The following is an 18547-nucleotide window of genomic DNA, read 5'->3' as shown; positions in this document are numbered from 1 at the left end:
TCCAAAACTTGTTAGGAATTTGACAGGTTGTCATAAAGAAGAAAATACATAATGGAATAAACAATTTTGATAAAACTGACAACAGATTCAAATAAGATAGTTTCTCATGATGATCTTTTACTACAGGCTAATGGTGTCAGTGTAACTGAGTAAAAGCCATTCTTTTGGGGGTCAAAAACGACACTGTCTAGGTGCTCTGGTCTCTATTAATATGGTTTGATTCAGAGGTGAATTTCAGACTACCTATAAGACTGGTGCTACCTTGTATCCTGTAAGCAAGTCTCTCTAAACACTTTAATCTCAGTCAAATTTTGATAAATACTGGGAGGTAATGAGATTGAGTTTGAATTCTGACAAGAACTCAAAACACAACTCAACTGTGCTGCCTGTTAAATACAAACACATGGGCAATGAAGACAGGGTTTAGAACTTGTGAAAACAATGGAAACTATCAAAGACACTTGCTTGAATATTTACAGGTGAGCAGAGAGGCAGCAAGGCCAAATTCTCTTTAGAAATTGTTTTTGACAGAATGTGAATTGCTCCAATCTGTCATTCTATGTGACCACTTAAAGTTTAAAATTAAAACATAGAGTGCAAAGGAAAAAAAAGGAAAAATTGTTTGAATTCATCTTAACAGAGATACAAATGGATTAATCAAGGATCTAGACAAACGAAGTCTAGAATGCTCAATTCAATACAAAAAATAACCAGCTGGGCGCAGTGGTTCATGCCTGTAATCCCAGCACTCTGGGAGGGTGAAGCAGAAGGCCAGGAGTTTGAGACCAGCCTGGGCAGCAAATCAAGACCCTGTCTCTACCAAAAAGAAGGAAAATAAGAAATTAGCTGGGTATGATTGCTTGAGCCCAGGAGTTCGAGGCCACAGTGAGCTATAAGCATACCACTGAACTCCAGCCTAGACAACAGAGCATGACCCTGTCTCTAATAAATAAATAAATAACCACTGATGCTTATGGAAATTGCTGTGCTTCAAGCAAAGGAAGATGCTTAAGAAAGTTTTAAAAAAATACTTTAAAAAGTTCTTATAAACTTTTAGAAGATGTATTAAAAATAGAAAAATGACAGCTTAAAACTAGACAAAATACTATGAAATGGTTTTAAATTTTGATAATATACCATTAAAGAGAGATGATGAGAGAAAGTGGTCAATCGAATATCTGAATCCTATTCCATGTGCAGATATAATCTTAACTCTCATAGCCTGTTAAATCTAGCTTGTTCTCAAGTCTAATTAAGAACATTACTAAATCATGATGGACTGATAATTATTACACTAGTTACACTAGAAAAAGTAATTACTTTGATTTCTATATATCTAAAATGATGACCTGATCTTTAAAGTGAGTCGCCACATTCCTGAATTCAGAATCCATCTAAGCCTCTTTTCTTCTGACCAAAAATATCAAGTAATTCCAAGGACGGCCAAAAATATCAAATAATTTAAGCACTTTAAAATTATCTCCAAGAGGCTAGGCATGGTGGCTCATGACTATAATCTTGGCATTTGGGGAGGTCAAGGCAGAAGTATTGCTTGAGGCCAGGAGTTCCAGACCAGCCTGAGCAATACAGCAAGACTCTATCTCTACGAAACATAGAAAAATTAGATGGGCATGGCAGCGCAGGCATGTGATTTCAGCTCTCAGGAGGCTGAAGCAGGAGGATCACTTGAGCCTAGGAGTTTGAAGTTGCAGTGACCTATGACAGCACCACTGCACTCTACCTTGGGCAATAGAATTTAGACCCTATCTCAAAATAAATAAATAAATATATAAAAATGTAAAAGTAAATTTTAAGAGAAAGGCAACTAGGCAACTACTCTAGAAGGTAGAACAACACATGAAACTTTGTTGAGGCATCTACCATCTCCACATGGTACTTTTGTTTGAAAGCTGAAATGAAGTCACCCAGAAGGAGGTACTGCTATCAGACAATGTCATTCTCACATAAGTATGTCCTTCATTAACACTTAAGACTCTATGTTAAATTTTTATGAATCACCATGAAAACTGGAGCCAGCCAAATCATTTAAAAGACATACAACCAGCTATAATTCAGTGAAACATGTTAGGCATTGTTTTAATATTTTAATAAGATCTAAAGGCTGTAACTCTTTCAGTTAAACTCTCTCCCCTCCAAAACTAACAAACAAACAAAAAAAAAACAACCTCTCACTTTTTCCAGATTTCTTACCTGTGTTGCCAAACTCAACACCTGCTGGACCAGCTCTTGTGTTTCTGATGGTTTCTTGAGAAACAGCTTCACTATGGCAGTAAGCAGAGTGAGCTGCACCTAAACAAAAATAATTTGATAAAGTGAAAGAATGACATTGGCATTATTCCTTGCCCTCATCTCCAAAGGGGTGTTTCCTCAACTATGAATTATTATAGGGCTTTTCTGATATTGGTTACAAGAAAAAGGTTAAACCTCAGCCAACATCAACAATAGCAGTCAAAAGCATTCATCTGAAATACAAAGGTATTCAACTGAAAGCTCACTAGCCTCCTATACTCAAAATGCATTTCTGGCACCAAAAATTGTTTCTGGGACAGATAATTATCTTTTTTTTTTTTTTTAAGGTACATACTAACATACAGATGGTGATAAAACTGGTTCCAAGTCTTTTATTACTCACTTCTACTAAAAGAATTTTGGGGGAATTATGTCATACTGTCATACTGGGGCAAAAATCAAGACAGCAGAACTATGTCAGATCACAGTCAATTAAGAATAGGCTGCTAAACCACAAAGCTACTGGTTTGTATGTATTCCTTGTGTTAGGTCTATTAAAATTACTATGGTGGACTATATACATGAACTTCTATTTGCCATGAGTACAAACACCAGGGAAAAAGGGCTTAATAATTTATCTGCTTCTCTGGGCCCATGGCTTTAATTTTGGATAGAAGAAATCATCCACAGAAAATCTCTTCAAACCTCACTGCAGCCCCAGGTGAAAATCTCTGCTGTCATGAGCCCCAGCCATTACTAACAGAAATGTGTAATCATCCTTAGGTGACAGAAAATAAAAAGTGGTAACTACTGCTCTAAGCCAGTGGTTGCCAAAGTGTGGCTCTGAACCAGCAGCAGCACTCTGAACCTTTTAAGAAATGCACAGTTAGGCCCATCTCAGACCTACTGAGTCAGATACTCTAAAGTGGGGGTCCTCAAACTTTTTAAACAGGGGGCCAGAGAGGTCCAGTTAGTATGGGGCAGAGCTAGGGCTCAAACTCAGGTAGTCTGGCTCCAGGGTCCATGTTCTTATCCACCATGCTATACTGCTTGTCTAGTCTAAAAGTTAAGAATGACTTGGAGAATACACATTCCCTGCCGGAAGCTATACTGTGCATAAGTCCCTTAGACTGTTGGAGGGCCAGACTATAGTTTAAAAAAAAAAAGAACAAATTCCTATGCACACTGCACATATCTTATTTTGAAGTAAAAAAACAAATGGGCAAAAATACCAGCATGTGGCTCATGAGCCATAGTGTGAGGACGCCTGCTCTAAAGGGTGAGGTCCAGCAACCTGTGCTTTTAACAAGCCCTCCAGTTGTTTCTAATGTTTATTAAAGTTTGAGAACCACTGATCTAAGTTATACAGGTTTGATACACTAGAAATCAAGACAACTGAAAAGGTTCATCTATTTTGGGGGAAAAATGAACATACAATACAGAAATACATACACAGACCCAGAAGATACTTTTACTTTTTCTCAAATCTTCCCAGAGAGATCTAGGATTAATGGGATAGATGAGCACTTACCTGGGTGCTTTCATCGTGAAAACCTTCCAGGAAGCTCTCTAGTAACTCATCTGCATTGTCAATTCTTTCGGCATATTCTCCCACAATCCAAATCATGGCCGCTCGAGCATCTGGCTCATCCAGTGAGTCTAAGTTCTCACATAGAGTGGCAATGATACTTTCATACCTGATATTAAAAAAGGGACTATAGTCACTGAAGGCAAAACTAAGAACTGTATTTAACAGTGAAGGCTAAAGGCAAAACCACAAACAAGGGAGTCTACACCAAACTGCCAAACTATTCTCTCTTTTACTCTAGAGCAGGGGTCCCCAAACTTTTTAAACAGGGTCCAGTTCACTGTCCCTCAGACCGCTGGGGGCCAGGCTATAGTTTAAAAAAATCTATGAACAAATTCCTATGCACACTGCACATATTTTATTTTGAAGTAAAAAAACAAACGGGCAAAAACACTCGCATGTGGCCCACGGGCCATAGTTTGAGGATGACTGATCTAGAGAATGTATAGATTTTAAGTCAGAAGACTCATAAAATGTCTTTAAAAAAAATTTTTTTTAAGAGGCAGGGTCTTGCTTTGTTGCCCAGGCTGGAGTGTAGTAGCACAAACATAGCTCACTGCAATCTTAAACTCCTGGGCTGAAGCGATTCTCCTGCCTCAGCCTCTCAAGTAGCTGAGACAATAGGCATGAGCCACATTGCCCAGCTCACAGAAAATTACAAATGTTTTATATTTCCCTGCAATTATGTTTTAATAACTAGATCATAAACCTTTATAAAAACTCATAAGGTATTCTTTTTACAAGGAAAATTAACTCATTATGTAAGATAATATCACTATCTTGTATTTCTTTTTTTAAAAAAAACTTTGAGTGATTTTATTTTTTTAAATTTCAGAATATTATGGAGGCAAAAACATTTTGGTTACATAAATTGCTTTTGTACCATTTGAGTCAAAGTTAACAATTTTTCTTATGAGAAGATCAGAGAATTTTCCTATTATTCCATTTTGCCTTCATGATAGAGAGGAATAGAATTTTCAATTTATTTTTAGGCAAAAGAAATTAGACAACAACAGTACCCAGACTAGAAAAATGGTAATTGTCCCTTAATCCACCTATCTCTCATCTTTATAAAAGAGATATTCTTTGTGTTCTCTCTTCTCAGGATACCCTCACTAATGACTTTTTTCTCCAAAGAAACAATTCAAATACTTGCTTTTTAAAGACCCATAGCTTTCTCATATTTACTATGCTGAATCCATCTCCTTGTGTGATATAGTTTTAAACATCAGAATGGCACTGATAATAAATTAGATGTGGACAACTGAATGGTATACTTAATTATCTGCCCTACTTCCAGTGAATAAACCAGGCTCTAAGTTTTCTTACAAGTAAACTATCATAACCCCTTATTAACATAAAATAGAAATGGATACATTTCCCTGCCAATGATATTAAGATACATGTCTCCACTTTTAATCAAGAAGTTTAAAAGCTAGGTGCAGCAGTGTGCACCTGTACCAGCTACTTGGCAGGCTTGAGCTCAGTAGCTAGAGTATAGCCTGGGCAACACAGTGAGACTCTGTCTCTTTAAATAATAATAATAATTAATTAATAAAGAAGTTTAGAAACCCAACCCTACTCTTTCCTGGGAGAATGGTAAAACTATATTTCCTAAAATACTGTTTCTATAAAATTTAAAAAAATATATACAATGCTAAATAAACCACTACCTTGCCAAAATATTTCTACTAATTTATGAGCCTACCACTAAGCTAACTTACTATAAGTTGCTTCATTTAACACTATCTTTAAAGATTAATCAGAAGCTTTGGTATAAGACATCTCTATGATTGTAAGGAAAAATGAGATTTAGGATGCTTATAGGACCAGTTCTTTCTTCATTTTCAGATTCCTTAATTACTTGTTTTCAAAATCAAACCTAAAACAGTATTTTTGCTTTATAAACTAAGAGGCCTCAACCTAGAAAATTTGTAGAGTGAAAATATAAATTTTGCATATCTATACAAGCACTTTAACAGTTCAGACAAGACCTAAGATTGATAATTTGTTACATGTTCTGTAATTTTCCCCCAAACAGCAGGTAACATGCTAAGTGAAAGGCATAGCCATTACATTCCTGGCTTTCATGGCAGGGTATGATTTTATTATCTAAACCGAGACATTTCTGAGAAAAAGGTTCATAATCATTAATTATGTTTGGATAACAGGCATAAACTGAGATTATACCCAGACAACCTGGAATATACAGGAATCCTGTTTAATGGTAACTTTGCCACCAAAGAATCTGGTTAACTTTAATATATGCCAATAGACAAAGCATATTTAGGCAGAGTTTCAATTCTAAAAGAAATAAAGCAGATTAAAAACTCAAGTTTAATCCCTGTGCTAACCCCTTTATATGTTTCTGATTTTTAATAGTATTCTATTATTCACATTAAAAAGAATAATTGTTACCTAGCCAATTTTAAAATACCTTACTTAAACATTTCCTAAATGATGTGAGGAAGAGAGGCAAAAGTATTTGGACGTACTTGTTGGGGTATTTGCGGAAGATGTCCCTGATGACAACAATTGCCTCTTGGACAACATAATTTACTTTGGTCTGGATTAGATCGAGCAATGTGCTTACACAGCGCTCTGCAGATTGCTAGAAAGAAGAACATAAAAAATGAGAAGTCAGATGATCTATCCAATAATATTACCCCAACATAAAATTTTGAAACATACAGGTAATATCAACTAAACTAAACTAAACAATCAGGCACTTAATTTCACCAAGCTATGCTAGAAGCTAGGTTATCTGATATAAATACATAGAAGTTCTAGATATATCACAAATTTTGCTCATTATAAAATATGTTGAGAGATGAGTCAGTTCAAATAAAGAGTAGATAGCCAGGAGAATAGAAATGAGAAAAAACAATAAATCAACACAGGAGAAAAGAATAAAAATTAAAAATAAGCAAAAGTAGGGGCCGGGCGCGGTGGCTCACGCCTGTAATCCTAGCTCTCTGGGAGGCCGAGGCGGGCGGATTGCTCAAGGTCAGGAGTTCAAAAACCAGCCTGAGCAAGAGCGAGACCCCGTCTCTACTATAAATAGAAAGAAACTAATTGGCCAACTGATATATATATAAAAAAAATTAGCCGGGCATGGTGGCGCATGCCTGTAGTCCCAGCTACCCGGGAGGCTGAGTCAGAAGGATCGCTCGAGCCCAGGAGTTTGAGGTTGCTGTGAGCTAGGCTGACGCCACGGCACTCACTCTAGCCTGGGCAACAAAGCGAGACTCTGTCTCAAAAAAAAAAAAAAAAAAAAAAAAAAGTAGGGGGCCTTACTGGCTAGATTAACCAAGAAGAAAAGAGAGAGGATTCAAAACAAGTTCAATCAGAAATGAAAAAGGTTTCAGAAACAAGATCTACAGAAAAAAAAAAAAAAAGAAATGAAAAAGGAGACATTACAACTGGATACCACAGAAATACAAAAGATCATCCAAGACTGCTACGGACACCTCTATGCATACAAACTAGAAAATCTAGAGGAAATGAGTAAGTTTTTGGAAACACACACCCTCCCAAGCTTGAATCAGGAAGAAATAGAAATCCTGAACCACCAATATGGAGTAGTGATATTGACTGAGTAATAAAAATAAATCCCAAAAAAAAAGCCCTGGACCAGAAAGATTCACAACTGAATTCTACCAGACCTACAAAGAAAAAGTGGCACCTATCCTACTGAAACTGTTCCATAACACTGAGAAGGAGGGTATCCTCCCTAACTCATTCTACAAAGCCAATATCACTTTGATACCAAAGCCAGGAAAGGACATAACAAAAAAGAAAACTACAGACCAATATCCTTCATGAACACAGATGTAAAAATGTTCAACAAAAAGCCACCAAACCAAATCCAACAGCACAGCAAAAAGATAATTCACCACTATCAGAGGGTTTCATTGAAGGAATGCAAGAATAGTTCAACACACACAAATCAATAAATGTGATTCGCCACATTAAAAGAATTGAAAACAAAAACCATATGATTCTCTCAATAAATGCAGAAAAAGCATATGATAAAACCCAGGCCAAGTGCAATGGCTCATGCCTGTAATCCTAGCACTCTGGGAGGCCAAGGCAGGAGGATTGTTTGACCTCAGGAGTTCAAGATCAGCCTGAGCAAAAGCAACACCCCATCTCTACAAAAAATAGAAAAATTAGCCAGGTGTGGTGGCGTGTGCCTATAGTCCCAGTTACTCAGGAGGCTGAGGCAGGCGGATCACTTGGCTCCAGGAGTTTGAGGTTGCTGTGAGCTAGGCTGATGCCACTGCACAGTAGCCGGGGCAATAGCACAAGACTCTATCTTAAAAAAAAAAAAAATACAGCAAGCTTCATGATAAAAACCCTCAATAAACTAGGCAGAGAAGAAATATACTTCAAAAAAATAAAAGCCATACATTACAAACCCACAGCCAACAACATAGTGAATGAGGTAAAGTTGAAGGCATTCCCTATAAGAACTGGAGCAAGACAAGGATGTCCACTTTCACCACTTCTGTTTAACAAAGCACTGGAAGTCCTAGCTAGAGCAATCAGGCAAGAGAAAGAAATAAAGACCATCCAAATCAGGAAAGAGGTCAAACTATCCATGTTTGTCAGTGATATAATCTTATATCTAGAAAATCCTAAAGAATCTACCAAAAGACTCTGGAATTGATAAATTCAGTAGATTCTCAGGTTTCAAAATTAATGTACACAAATCAGTAGCATTTCTAAACACTCATAACAGCCAAGCTGAGAATCAAAATCAAGAACTGAATACCATTTATAATAGCTGCAAAAAACAAAAACAAACCCTAGGAATATACTTAACCAAGGAGATGAAAGATCTCTACAAGGAGAACTACAAAACACTGATAAAAGAAATCGTAGATGACACCAGCAAATGGAAAAACACCCTATGCTCATGGATTGGCACAATCAACATTGTTAAAATGTCCATATTGCCCAAAGTGATTTACGAATTCAATGCAATTTCCATCAAAATACCAATGTCACTTTTTACAGAATTGAAAAAAACAATCCTAAAGTTCACATGGAAGAAAAAAAGAGCCTGAATAGTCAAAGCAATCCTAACAAAAAAGAACAAAGCTGGGGCCTCACATTATCCAACTTCAAATTATACTACAAGCCTATAGTAACCCAAACAGCATGATATTGGTATAAAAGTAGACACACATCAATGGAACACAGCATAGAGAATCCAGAAATAAAACTATATACCTATAACCAACTGATCTTCAACAAAGCAAACAAAAACATACATTGGGGAAAGGACGCCCCATTCAATAAACGGTGCTGGGAAAACTGGATAGCCATATGAAACTGGATCACTATCTCTCACCATATATAAAAACTCAAAATGGATTAAAGACTTAACATGTAAGACCTGAAACCATAAAAATTCTAGAAGAAAACTTAGGAAATTGACATAGGCAACACATTTATGTCTAAGACCCCAAAAGCGAACAAAATAATAATAAATAAATGGGACTTAATTAAGCTAAAAAGTTTCTGCAAAGCAAAAGAAATAATCAGTTAAACAGACAACCTACAGAATAAAAGAAAATATTTGCAAATTATACATGGGACAAAGGACTCCAGAATCTACAAGGAACTCAAATCAGCAATGAAAAAACAAATAACCCTATGAAAAAGTGGGCAAAAGACATGAACAGATTTTTTTTCAAAACAAGATAGAAATGTGAAAAAACATGTGAAAAATGCTCAATATAACTAATCATAGGGGAAATGAAAATTAAAACCACAATGAGATACCCACCTTAACCCTGTCAGAATGGCATTAAAAAGTCAAAAAATGATAGATGTGGTGAAAAGGCAATGCTTATACAGTGTTGGGTGGGAATGTAAATTAGTACAACCCCTATGGAAAACAGTATGGAGATTCCTCAAAGTACTAAAACTAGACCTAACCATTTGATCCAGCAATCCCACTACTGGGAGCTCAGGCAGTAATGCAAATGATGGGGAGCAGCTGTAAATGCAGAGGAAGCTGCACTGGCTTCAGGCAGCCAAGCTAGAAACAATATGCCTTCTAAGATCAGAGAGGCTCTTCAAGAGGCATTCAAAGTAATCGTGAACCTCCTGCCCTAAAGCAGAAACCTGCTAGTCAACAGCCCTATTTACATGTACAGAAGTCCTGGTCAACTTTTATTACCTCATTGTTAAATATAAATGGGCTGCATTTTACTGTAGGTAGGGTATATGTCTCAATTAAAAAATTATATGTATAGATATGCAACCATCAACATAAAATACCCCAAATAATTAAATTCAAAGTGTGTAAACAGCCGGGCGTGGTGGCTCACGCCTGTAATCCTAGCACTTTGGGAGGCCGAGGCGGGTGGATTGCTCAAGGTCAGGAGTTCGAAACCAGCCTGAGCGAGACCCCGTCTCTACCAAAAATAGAAAGAAATTAATTGACCAACTAAAAATATATATACAAAAAAAAAAAAAAAAAATTAGCCGGGCATGGTGGCGCATGCCTGTAGTCCCAGCTACTCGGGAGGCTGAGGCAGTAGGATCGCTGAGTCTCGGAGATTGAGGTTGCTGTGAGCCAGGCTGACGCCACGGCACTCACTCTAGCCTGGGCAACAAAGTGAGACTCTGTCTCAAAAAAAAAAAAAAAAAAAAAAAAGTGTGTAAACAAAAAACTAATTAATAATTCATATCCTCAGATATTCAAGAAGGTCTTGCAATCACAAAAAAAGGAATGTTATGAAAAAAGTATCAATAATAAGAAACAACCATGAACGGTGGCTGTATGGAATGATGTGCAGAGACCAAGAAAGCAATCACCAGACTGGAGCAAGAAAGGACAGAGGACTGCAAGAGAAGAATCTAGGACGAGAGGAGGTTTACAGATTTGATATTATGCTTAAGGAGCTCGAAGAAGACAGGGATGCAATAAAGACATACAATGCAAGTAAAAAAAGGCAATTAAAGAAACTCCAGAAAAAACAAAAGGCTTTATAAGAAAGCAAATACAATCATTTGTATTGTATTGGCCCTACATATTTACATAGTCATAATATGCATAAATTTTGCAACCTTATAGTTGACAGAATAAGAAACAAAGGCATTATTTCAATTTACCAAGATAACTGATATAGAAATAAAAAAAAAACTTCATGATGTAATTACACTGGAAAACAGGAGAGAGAAGTGGGAATGGTGGCTATATGAACCAAGCTTCTTAAAATAAAGTTAATACAAAAAGTCTGTAATTGGTAAATCAACAAATAATAGCATAAGAACGTTATTTAGAGATATGGAGGTACAGTCATCTCTTGGTATCCATGAAGGATTGGTTCCAGAGCCTCTCTGTGGATACTAAAATCCATGGATGCTCAAGTCCCTTACACAAAATGGCGTCATATTTGCATAAAATCTAGGCACATTCTCCCATATACTTTAAGTCATCTCTAAAATCACTTATATCCAATACAATGTAAATACTATGTAAATAGTTGTTATATTGTATAGGGAATAATGACAAGAAAGAAAACTCTGTACATGTTAAGTACAGATGAAACCATCCTTCTTCCCAACTCCGAATGCTTTCCACCTACAGCTAGTTGAATCCATGGATGTGCAACCCACAGATATGCAGGGATGACTATAATCAAAACAATGAGTAAAACTAAAAACAGAGTTAAAAATGATTCCATCTGGAAAGAGGGTCTAGGTAGAGAAGGGAGGGACCACAGACAGCTGCTTTTGTTAAAAATTCTTTAATATTTTAATTGTGTGCTTTATTATTTTGATAAACATAAAAAATGTACTTTAAAGAAAAAAGTGAAGAAAACATTCAATATCCCCTAATCACCATGACCATCAGACACTTGCCTCCACCTTGATGGCACATCGTCCAATGGCCCGCACAGCTTTGCGAACAAAGTCAACATCCACCTCTGTGGCATATTCCTTCAATTCTGCAAGAACCTGTTAGAAATCCAGGAAGTGGATAATCATTAAGGATTCTCAAACAGCAATCTCATGGCCTAGCTCCTTCTGAAGCCCAGACTGTAATTAAAATCCAAATCATCATAAACTTAAGTCTACTTAAAGTCTGACCTGAGCAATGTTGGCTTGAGATGCCAAACGAATCATGATGTCCAATTTCTCTAGTTTAACATAGATGGGATCATTGTACTTCACAAAGAAGACTTTAATTTCCTGCTTCAAGATTTCAGGCCTGTGGTACACAGAAACACAAGAAAGGAAGGTGAAGGCATATATTGATATATTCTTTTGAGTCTGTATTAATATCTAATCTCTGCCCTCCTCCCACTGCCCCTAGGGGAAAAAAAATGCACAAACTTCGTCTATACCTCTCTATTCTTATCAGTTCCATTAGGAAGACTATTTTCGTCCTTTTAAAGCATCAGGGTACACATTGCCCCGAAGAACTGCTAGAACAACAATCTGGCTCTAAACTATAGCCTAAACCCTATCAAGCAGACACCAGATAGTATAACAGAAAGAGAACCTTCAGAAAACAAACTGGATTTGTAGAGAACACCAGGTATTTATTAATATTATAGGAACACTCTGATATCAACTGTTAGCCTCCTGATCCTGGGCAAGTTGTTCTGCCATATAACATTTTCATTTTTGTACATTAACACTTGCCTATTTGACACTGTTATTATTAAGCTTAATTCAAAATTATAAACACTTTAATCACCAATTCACTATTTCCTAACCTTTTCTGGACAATTAGGTTGATGTTCCTCAGAGCGACATACTGCACTTCTGGTTCCCCAGACAGCAAAGTGACAAGAGGAGGGGCTAACTTCTTCAGCAGCATATTGTAGTAGTCAGAATCCTTGGGTAACAACTCCAGAAATTTCATTAGGACTTTTACTGCTGAAAGCACCACTGCTGAGTTGGCATGGGATAGCCGGGGAGTTACCCGCTCACAGATGCTAAGGGCAGAAAAGGAAAATTAATATCTTGAATTATAATTTCTTTGCTCAATCCATTCTATGAGGTAATGTGTCAGAGTCCCATGGCCCAAGTATCAAGAAATTAAAGAGTTGGTTAGAAAAGTAAAAGCTCCATGCTTAGGTAAAATTGGGATCCACCACTGCAGAAGCCTCATTTCCCAGCAAACTACAGACAGAGCAAGGGACATCAGAAGACTTTAGAAAACCAGCAATAAGGGATGTTCAAACTGGAAGAAAACTAGTAATACCCCCAAACACTTGAGCTCACACCATTTACCTTCTTGTTTTACAGTCCTCTTTTTCTCCCCATAATATGTTCGGTCTCCCTACCTCACAGCCCATTTCTACTCAACCTACAGGAAGTCAAATTAAGCATTCTGAGAATTATTTCATACTGACACATAACTCAGCTGTGACTAAAGGTTTCACTGGAAGATACAGGAGGAGGTAGGTTAGCAGGGTAAATAATCCACGCCCCCCCCCCTTTCAGGATAATAACGGAATCTCTGAAGGGGTTTGTTTGATTGGTTTGTTTCTTAAAATAGCAGAACACCATTACGATATTCTCCCAACTTCTTCCCCTTCTCCTAGCCACTGCCACCTATACTTATATGCCTCATGAAATCTTGCATAATTATCTGTTGAGCATTCTTTAGAAATTAACCTAATTTTGAGTATTCTTAGGCAATATGTATAGTTAGTTTACATAAAGTTAAGAACAGAGGATAAGTAGGCTATTTCTCTTTCTTCTTCTTCCATCCACTTAAGCTGACTCCTGACCTCCTTTAGATATTTATACAAATGCTACCTTCTCAGTGAGGCCTTCCTTGGCCACCCTTTTTGTGCTTTATATATTTATTTCTTTTTTTTTTAGAGTCAGGGTCTCACTCTGTCACCTAGGCTGGAGTGCAGTAGCATGATCATAGCTCACTGTAACCTCACACTCCCAGGCTCAAGTGATCCTCCTGTCTTAATCTCCCAAGTAGCTGAGACTATAGGCACATGCCACCATGCTTGGCTAATTTTTTTTTCTACAGAGATAGGGTCTATGTTGTGTAGGCTCCTGGCCACCTTTTTTAAAAAATACAACCCCTCACCCCCAAATGTCCAGCATTTCTTAGATCTTTCCGCGACTTTATCTTTTTTGCTAGCACTATCACCATCTAACAAATGATATATATACTCCGACCCACATCCCTCAGAATAAGTGCTCCATGAGGGCCATGATTTTTGTCTGTCCATTGCTGTATCTCCAGGGCCTAGAACAGTGCCTGGCACACAGCATGCACTTAATAAATATTTACTGAATGAATGAATTAGTTTGATGTCAATGATCAATAGAAAATAAAATTCTTGGTAAAGTTCTTTCCAGACTCTATTTGTACTTTCAGTGATGGAAAGAAATTACCAGGGTGAGCTTTAGTTCAGTCTAGAGGGAACAATTTCCCAGACAAGTGAAGAACACTTACATTCTAGTAGCTTGGAAATCAGCTTCAGCCAGGCAAGGAAGGTTCTTATCTACCATAATTAAAATATTCCAAATTTAATGAAGAGCCAACATTTCTTCAGAAGTACTTTGCCTAGTACAGTGCCTATATACACAAAATGCTCAATAAAAATTAGGGATAATTTTAGCTTTGTAAACTAAAATGTGTGTATATGCAGATGAAATGTAGTAGTCAATTTCTGATAGTCAAAGAAAATTTGCAACACCAAGGTGGTAAAGGGCTGAGGAAAACAATCTAGGCATGCCTTCCAAAATCTTCTCCAAACTCAGACTGACATGATTTCTGTATCTAATGGGAAGCAACATATATTTTGCTGACTTTACCATACTTTCTCTAGTACTCAATTGTAGGTACAGTGCAGCTCAATGACCAATATGAAACCACTTACTAAGTATCTAACAGAATGAAAAGTTTGTCAATACAAAAAGACATTTAATACCCTTTGTTTGCCAAATAACCAGGAACTGTTGCATGGGAGATGTGAGAAAATGATGAGGAAGATTTTAGCAGAGGTAACTGTACTATTCAAATAAGAAATGAAAAACATGTATTTCTTGAGCTATTTTTTTACATGGTTTACTCCACCACCTAAATTTTCCTAAATTCAGTGAGGAAAATACCTTGGAGATAGCAGTATCTACCCCACAAGCCACTGACCTACTTCAGCATAAGAGATTTATTCTAAGAGCAGATTCTAGAACTTATTGAATGAGGCAACAAGTATCAGATACTTTCGAGGAAAGCAGACTGACCTCTGGGCCTCCCGGTCATCTTTAGGGTTGTAATTAGAAAGGCAGTCCAGGATGAAAATCTGGCCCCATTCAGTGCACTCGTTCAAGGCTGTCAGCAGCTTATTAATGTTCTGTGGGTTCAGATCAAGTAAGTTGCTGTTTGGGTGAGACTCACTGATTTCAGATAATGCTGCTACAGCATTAGCCACCACCTGGGAAAGAAGCAGATATAACCTTGATTCACTAAGAACAGTACAACCATAGACAAACACTTAAACAGCCTTCCCTGGATCATTTCACAGATCTCAACTCTTAACTGTTCCTGAACATTTTACCTAGTCAGATAGAAACAGATAAATTGCTTTCAATATATACATACTAAACCACCAATGACAGCAGATATAGCTTCCTAGTGGTCAGGCAACCCAGAATTAAAACAATCCATATATTAGCAGAGTCACACATGATTTAACATTAAAACATACATTAAGCATTTTAATAGTACTCAAAACTATCAATAAAATCAAGACATATGAACAGCATATGAAAAATAGTGAAGTATAAATATGAAATATGTATATTAGGCAACAGAGAAAAATCTAGGCCAAATAATTTTATAGAAGTTTGCAGTTGTGTATATCTGGGGTTAGGGAAGGTGACATTGTCAATCATACCACAAGTCTCAGAGTAAGAATATATGGGTTTGAGACCCTAGTTCACTCGTATACAAAGCTGAGAGAACATATAATCCCTGTGAAGTTGTTTCCTCACCTGAAAACTAGGGATAATTTAATCCACCTCACAGATTAGTTTTAGTTTGAGGATAAAATCACATGACATATGTATAAGTGCTTTCTACAAAACTCTATGCAAATTTATGGGTTGGTTATATTATAAACATCATACTCCATCAAGTGTAAGTTACAGACTTTTTCACATTAATGTCTCTGAAATTGGGATGCATTTTATAAACAATGGCCTCTCAGTTTAATAGGAAGCACTTTCTTTCCCAGTAACACAAAAAATAATAATGCATCTTATAACCAATGGCATTAAATATTCAACAAATATGGTATTTCAAATGTATCCTTCTTTCAAACAGTATGATAAATGAAAAATTTCTACTTTACACAAGAAAATACACTTGTATCCTGACTCACAGATCTGGGAATCCACTTAGTTGCTAGAAGAAAAGTCAACACTCTTTATCAAAATTACAGATTATTTCTACTATAACTAACACATCTATAACCAATGAACACATAAAGTCATCTAAAAACTTCAAAAATGGCACAGTGGCCCACGCCTTAATGCTAACAATATGGGAGGCTAAAGCAGGAGGACTACCTGAGACCAAGAGTTAGAGAGCAGCCTGAGCAAGAGTGACACCCTGTATCTACAAAAAATAGAAAAAGTAGCTGGGTGTCGTGGGGCGTGACTGTAGTCCCAGTTACTTGGGAGGCTGAGGCAGGAGAATTGCTTGAGCCCAGGAGTTTAAGGCTGCACAGTGAGCTATGATGCCAGGGCAACAAAGAAAGACTCTGTCTCAATAAAAAAATACAAAAATATTCAAAAGCACACATAAGATACTATACACTACAGCTCTGTATAAGTGAGTTAAAACCATGTATTGCAGTGAGGCTCCCAGTTGTTACTTAAAATCAGCAAGTTGAGAAATGATAGGAGACAGCAGCTTCAGCAATTAAATATATCAAAAAGATTCTCAAAAATGTCAACCTATAGTTAGGTCTTACTAAAGTCCCTTGCTAAAAGCTTGAGAAACTAAGAGTTGTGTGGCACGCTTTTGTTAGCAAGAGAAGAAACATAATGGCTACAATTTAGCTATTGATTTTAGTACCCACTTTATCTTGGTAGTCTTCAATTATCCCAGCATATCATCTTACCTAGAAGATAAATGTCTAGCAAATATGATTTAACAAATAATACACTTAAGACAACATCCATTATTATGTAAAGGATAATAATGCCACAAATAGAATCATTTAAAAGCTATAATTTGGTGATCAGAATAAAGATTCAAAAATAAAAAATGAAAGACTCACTTGGTGAATATGATTACAGATATAATATTTTATTGTTCTTAAGATAAATCAGAAAGACTTATCTAGCCCACCTACTGGATGGCAAAATGTATGAGATTTTTTTCTCCGTAATTTTTGTTTATTAACTACATCATCAAGCACAAGATTTAGTGAAAACTAAAAGACATAACGATCAAAATAATAATCCCCTTTATGTGCTTCACATATCGGGAAGATATTTTATTTCCTATGTAAAATACACTTAATTGACCTTATAATTATCTAAAGCAGGCGTCCTTAAACTATGGCCCACAGGCCACATGCGGGTGTTTTTGGCCATTTGTTTTTTTACTTCAAAGTAAGATATGTGCAGCGTGCATAGGAATTTGTTCATAGTTTTTTTTAAACTATAGTCCGGCCCTCCAATGGTCTGAGGGACAGTGAACTGGCCCCCTGTTTAAAAAGTTTGAGGACGCCTGGTCTAAAGGATCGGTATGTCATACTGGCAGGCCAAATGGCTGTTTGACCTATTGCTGCCAACACATGCCCAGTCTTGGTTACCAGTTGTCTAAAATAAATCTCTTACCACAATTTACCAATTCTGCCAGTCAAACCCTTCTCATGTTTTTTTAAAATAGGTTAAATATAAAGTCTGATAACAGAAAATGTAGATGAAGAAAATGTGGAGAATGGGGGAATTAAAAACAGCAAGAAGGAGGAAGAGAACAGAAGGATGCTAAACAGAATGAGCAATTAGAATTCCACTGTTATCATAGGCAATTGGAAATTAAACCAAGTGTATAATGCAGCTAATGAAGTATATGTTCTGGTGTTTAATAAGCAATTTCCACTTATCATCATATTAAAACAGGAAAAGAAATAGAGTCTAATTGAAAGATCTGGAAAGATCAGATTAGAGGATTATGTTTAGCAAAGCCTGGATGTGGAAAAAAGAGATCACTGCCAAACAGTCAGTGACTGACCAGAGGAGACGCTGTCTCAGCCTCCAATGCCAAAACTCTACTGTTCCTCTAAAACTCCTTGAAGTTCCTTCCATTCTTTCTTTCCACTTTCATCTCCTTATCTCCACGGACTATTATATTTTTAGAAACATAATGAGGCAGGCCCACGAGGGAGTGCTTGAGTTTTCCTGATCAGTAAGCCACGTTTCTCTCACTCTTTAATGAAAACTTAAAATAAGCCAGTCACACTGAATCTAAAGTAGACAAAGAAAAACACTGACGTCAAGACAGCAACTGAATGCCTAGGGTATACAAGATGACTCACTTGTCAATGTTTATATTGTTTCTTTGGAATTTTGTACTATGTACTTATATTGTCTATTTTTTAAAATAAACTTTAAAAATAATAGATTGAAACTTAAGATTCATTTCCTCTTCCCAGACAGCCTTCTCCAAACAATACAACATTACGGAAGAAC

General features: G+C 36.7%; 2 protein-coding genes across 11 annotated transcripts in view; one reads left to right on the top strand and one right to left on the bottom strand.

Moving 5' to 3' along the window:
• NLE1 (notchless homolog 1) overlaps positions 1-18547 on the top strand; it is a 350374-nt gene that overhangs the window by 136092 nt on the left and 195735 nt on the right. The window lies entirely within an intron of this gene.
• Positions 1-18547, bottom strand: part of AP2B1 (adaptor related protein complex 2 subunit beta 1) — a 133556-nt gene that overhangs the window by 69962 nt on the left and 45047 nt on the right. For all 10 annotated transcript variants that reach the window (XM_012786598.2, XM_012786517.3, XM_012786442.3 and 7 more), the window contains 7 exons: positions 15086-15276; positions 12583-12804; positions 11951-12071; positions 11723-11818; positions 6334-6449; positions 3782-3947; positions 2212-2310 (listed from right to left, as the gene is read on the bottom strand). In XM_012786598.2, coding sequence (XP_012642052.1) covers positions 2212-2310; positions 3782-3947; positions 6334-6449; positions 11723-11818; positions 11951-12071; positions 12583-12804; positions 15086-15276 — 1011 coding nt within the window. The remainder of the gene's footprint in view (positions 1-2211; positions 2311-3781; positions 3948-6333; positions 6450-11722; positions 11819-11950; positions 12072-12582; positions 12805-15085; positions 15277-18547) is intronic.

Source organism: Microcebus murinus, chromosome 18, assembly GCF_040939455.1.
Source record: "Microcebus murinus isolate Inina chromosome 18, M.murinus_Inina_mat1.0, whole genome shotgun sequence".
Classification (NCBI taxonomy): domain Eukaryota; kingdom Metazoa; phylum Chordata; class Mammalia; order Primates; family Cheirogaleidae; genus Microcebus; species Microcebus murinus.
The sequence above is the reverse complement of the archived record's forward strand: the minus strand, read 5'-3'. Positions and strand labels throughout refer to the sequence as shown.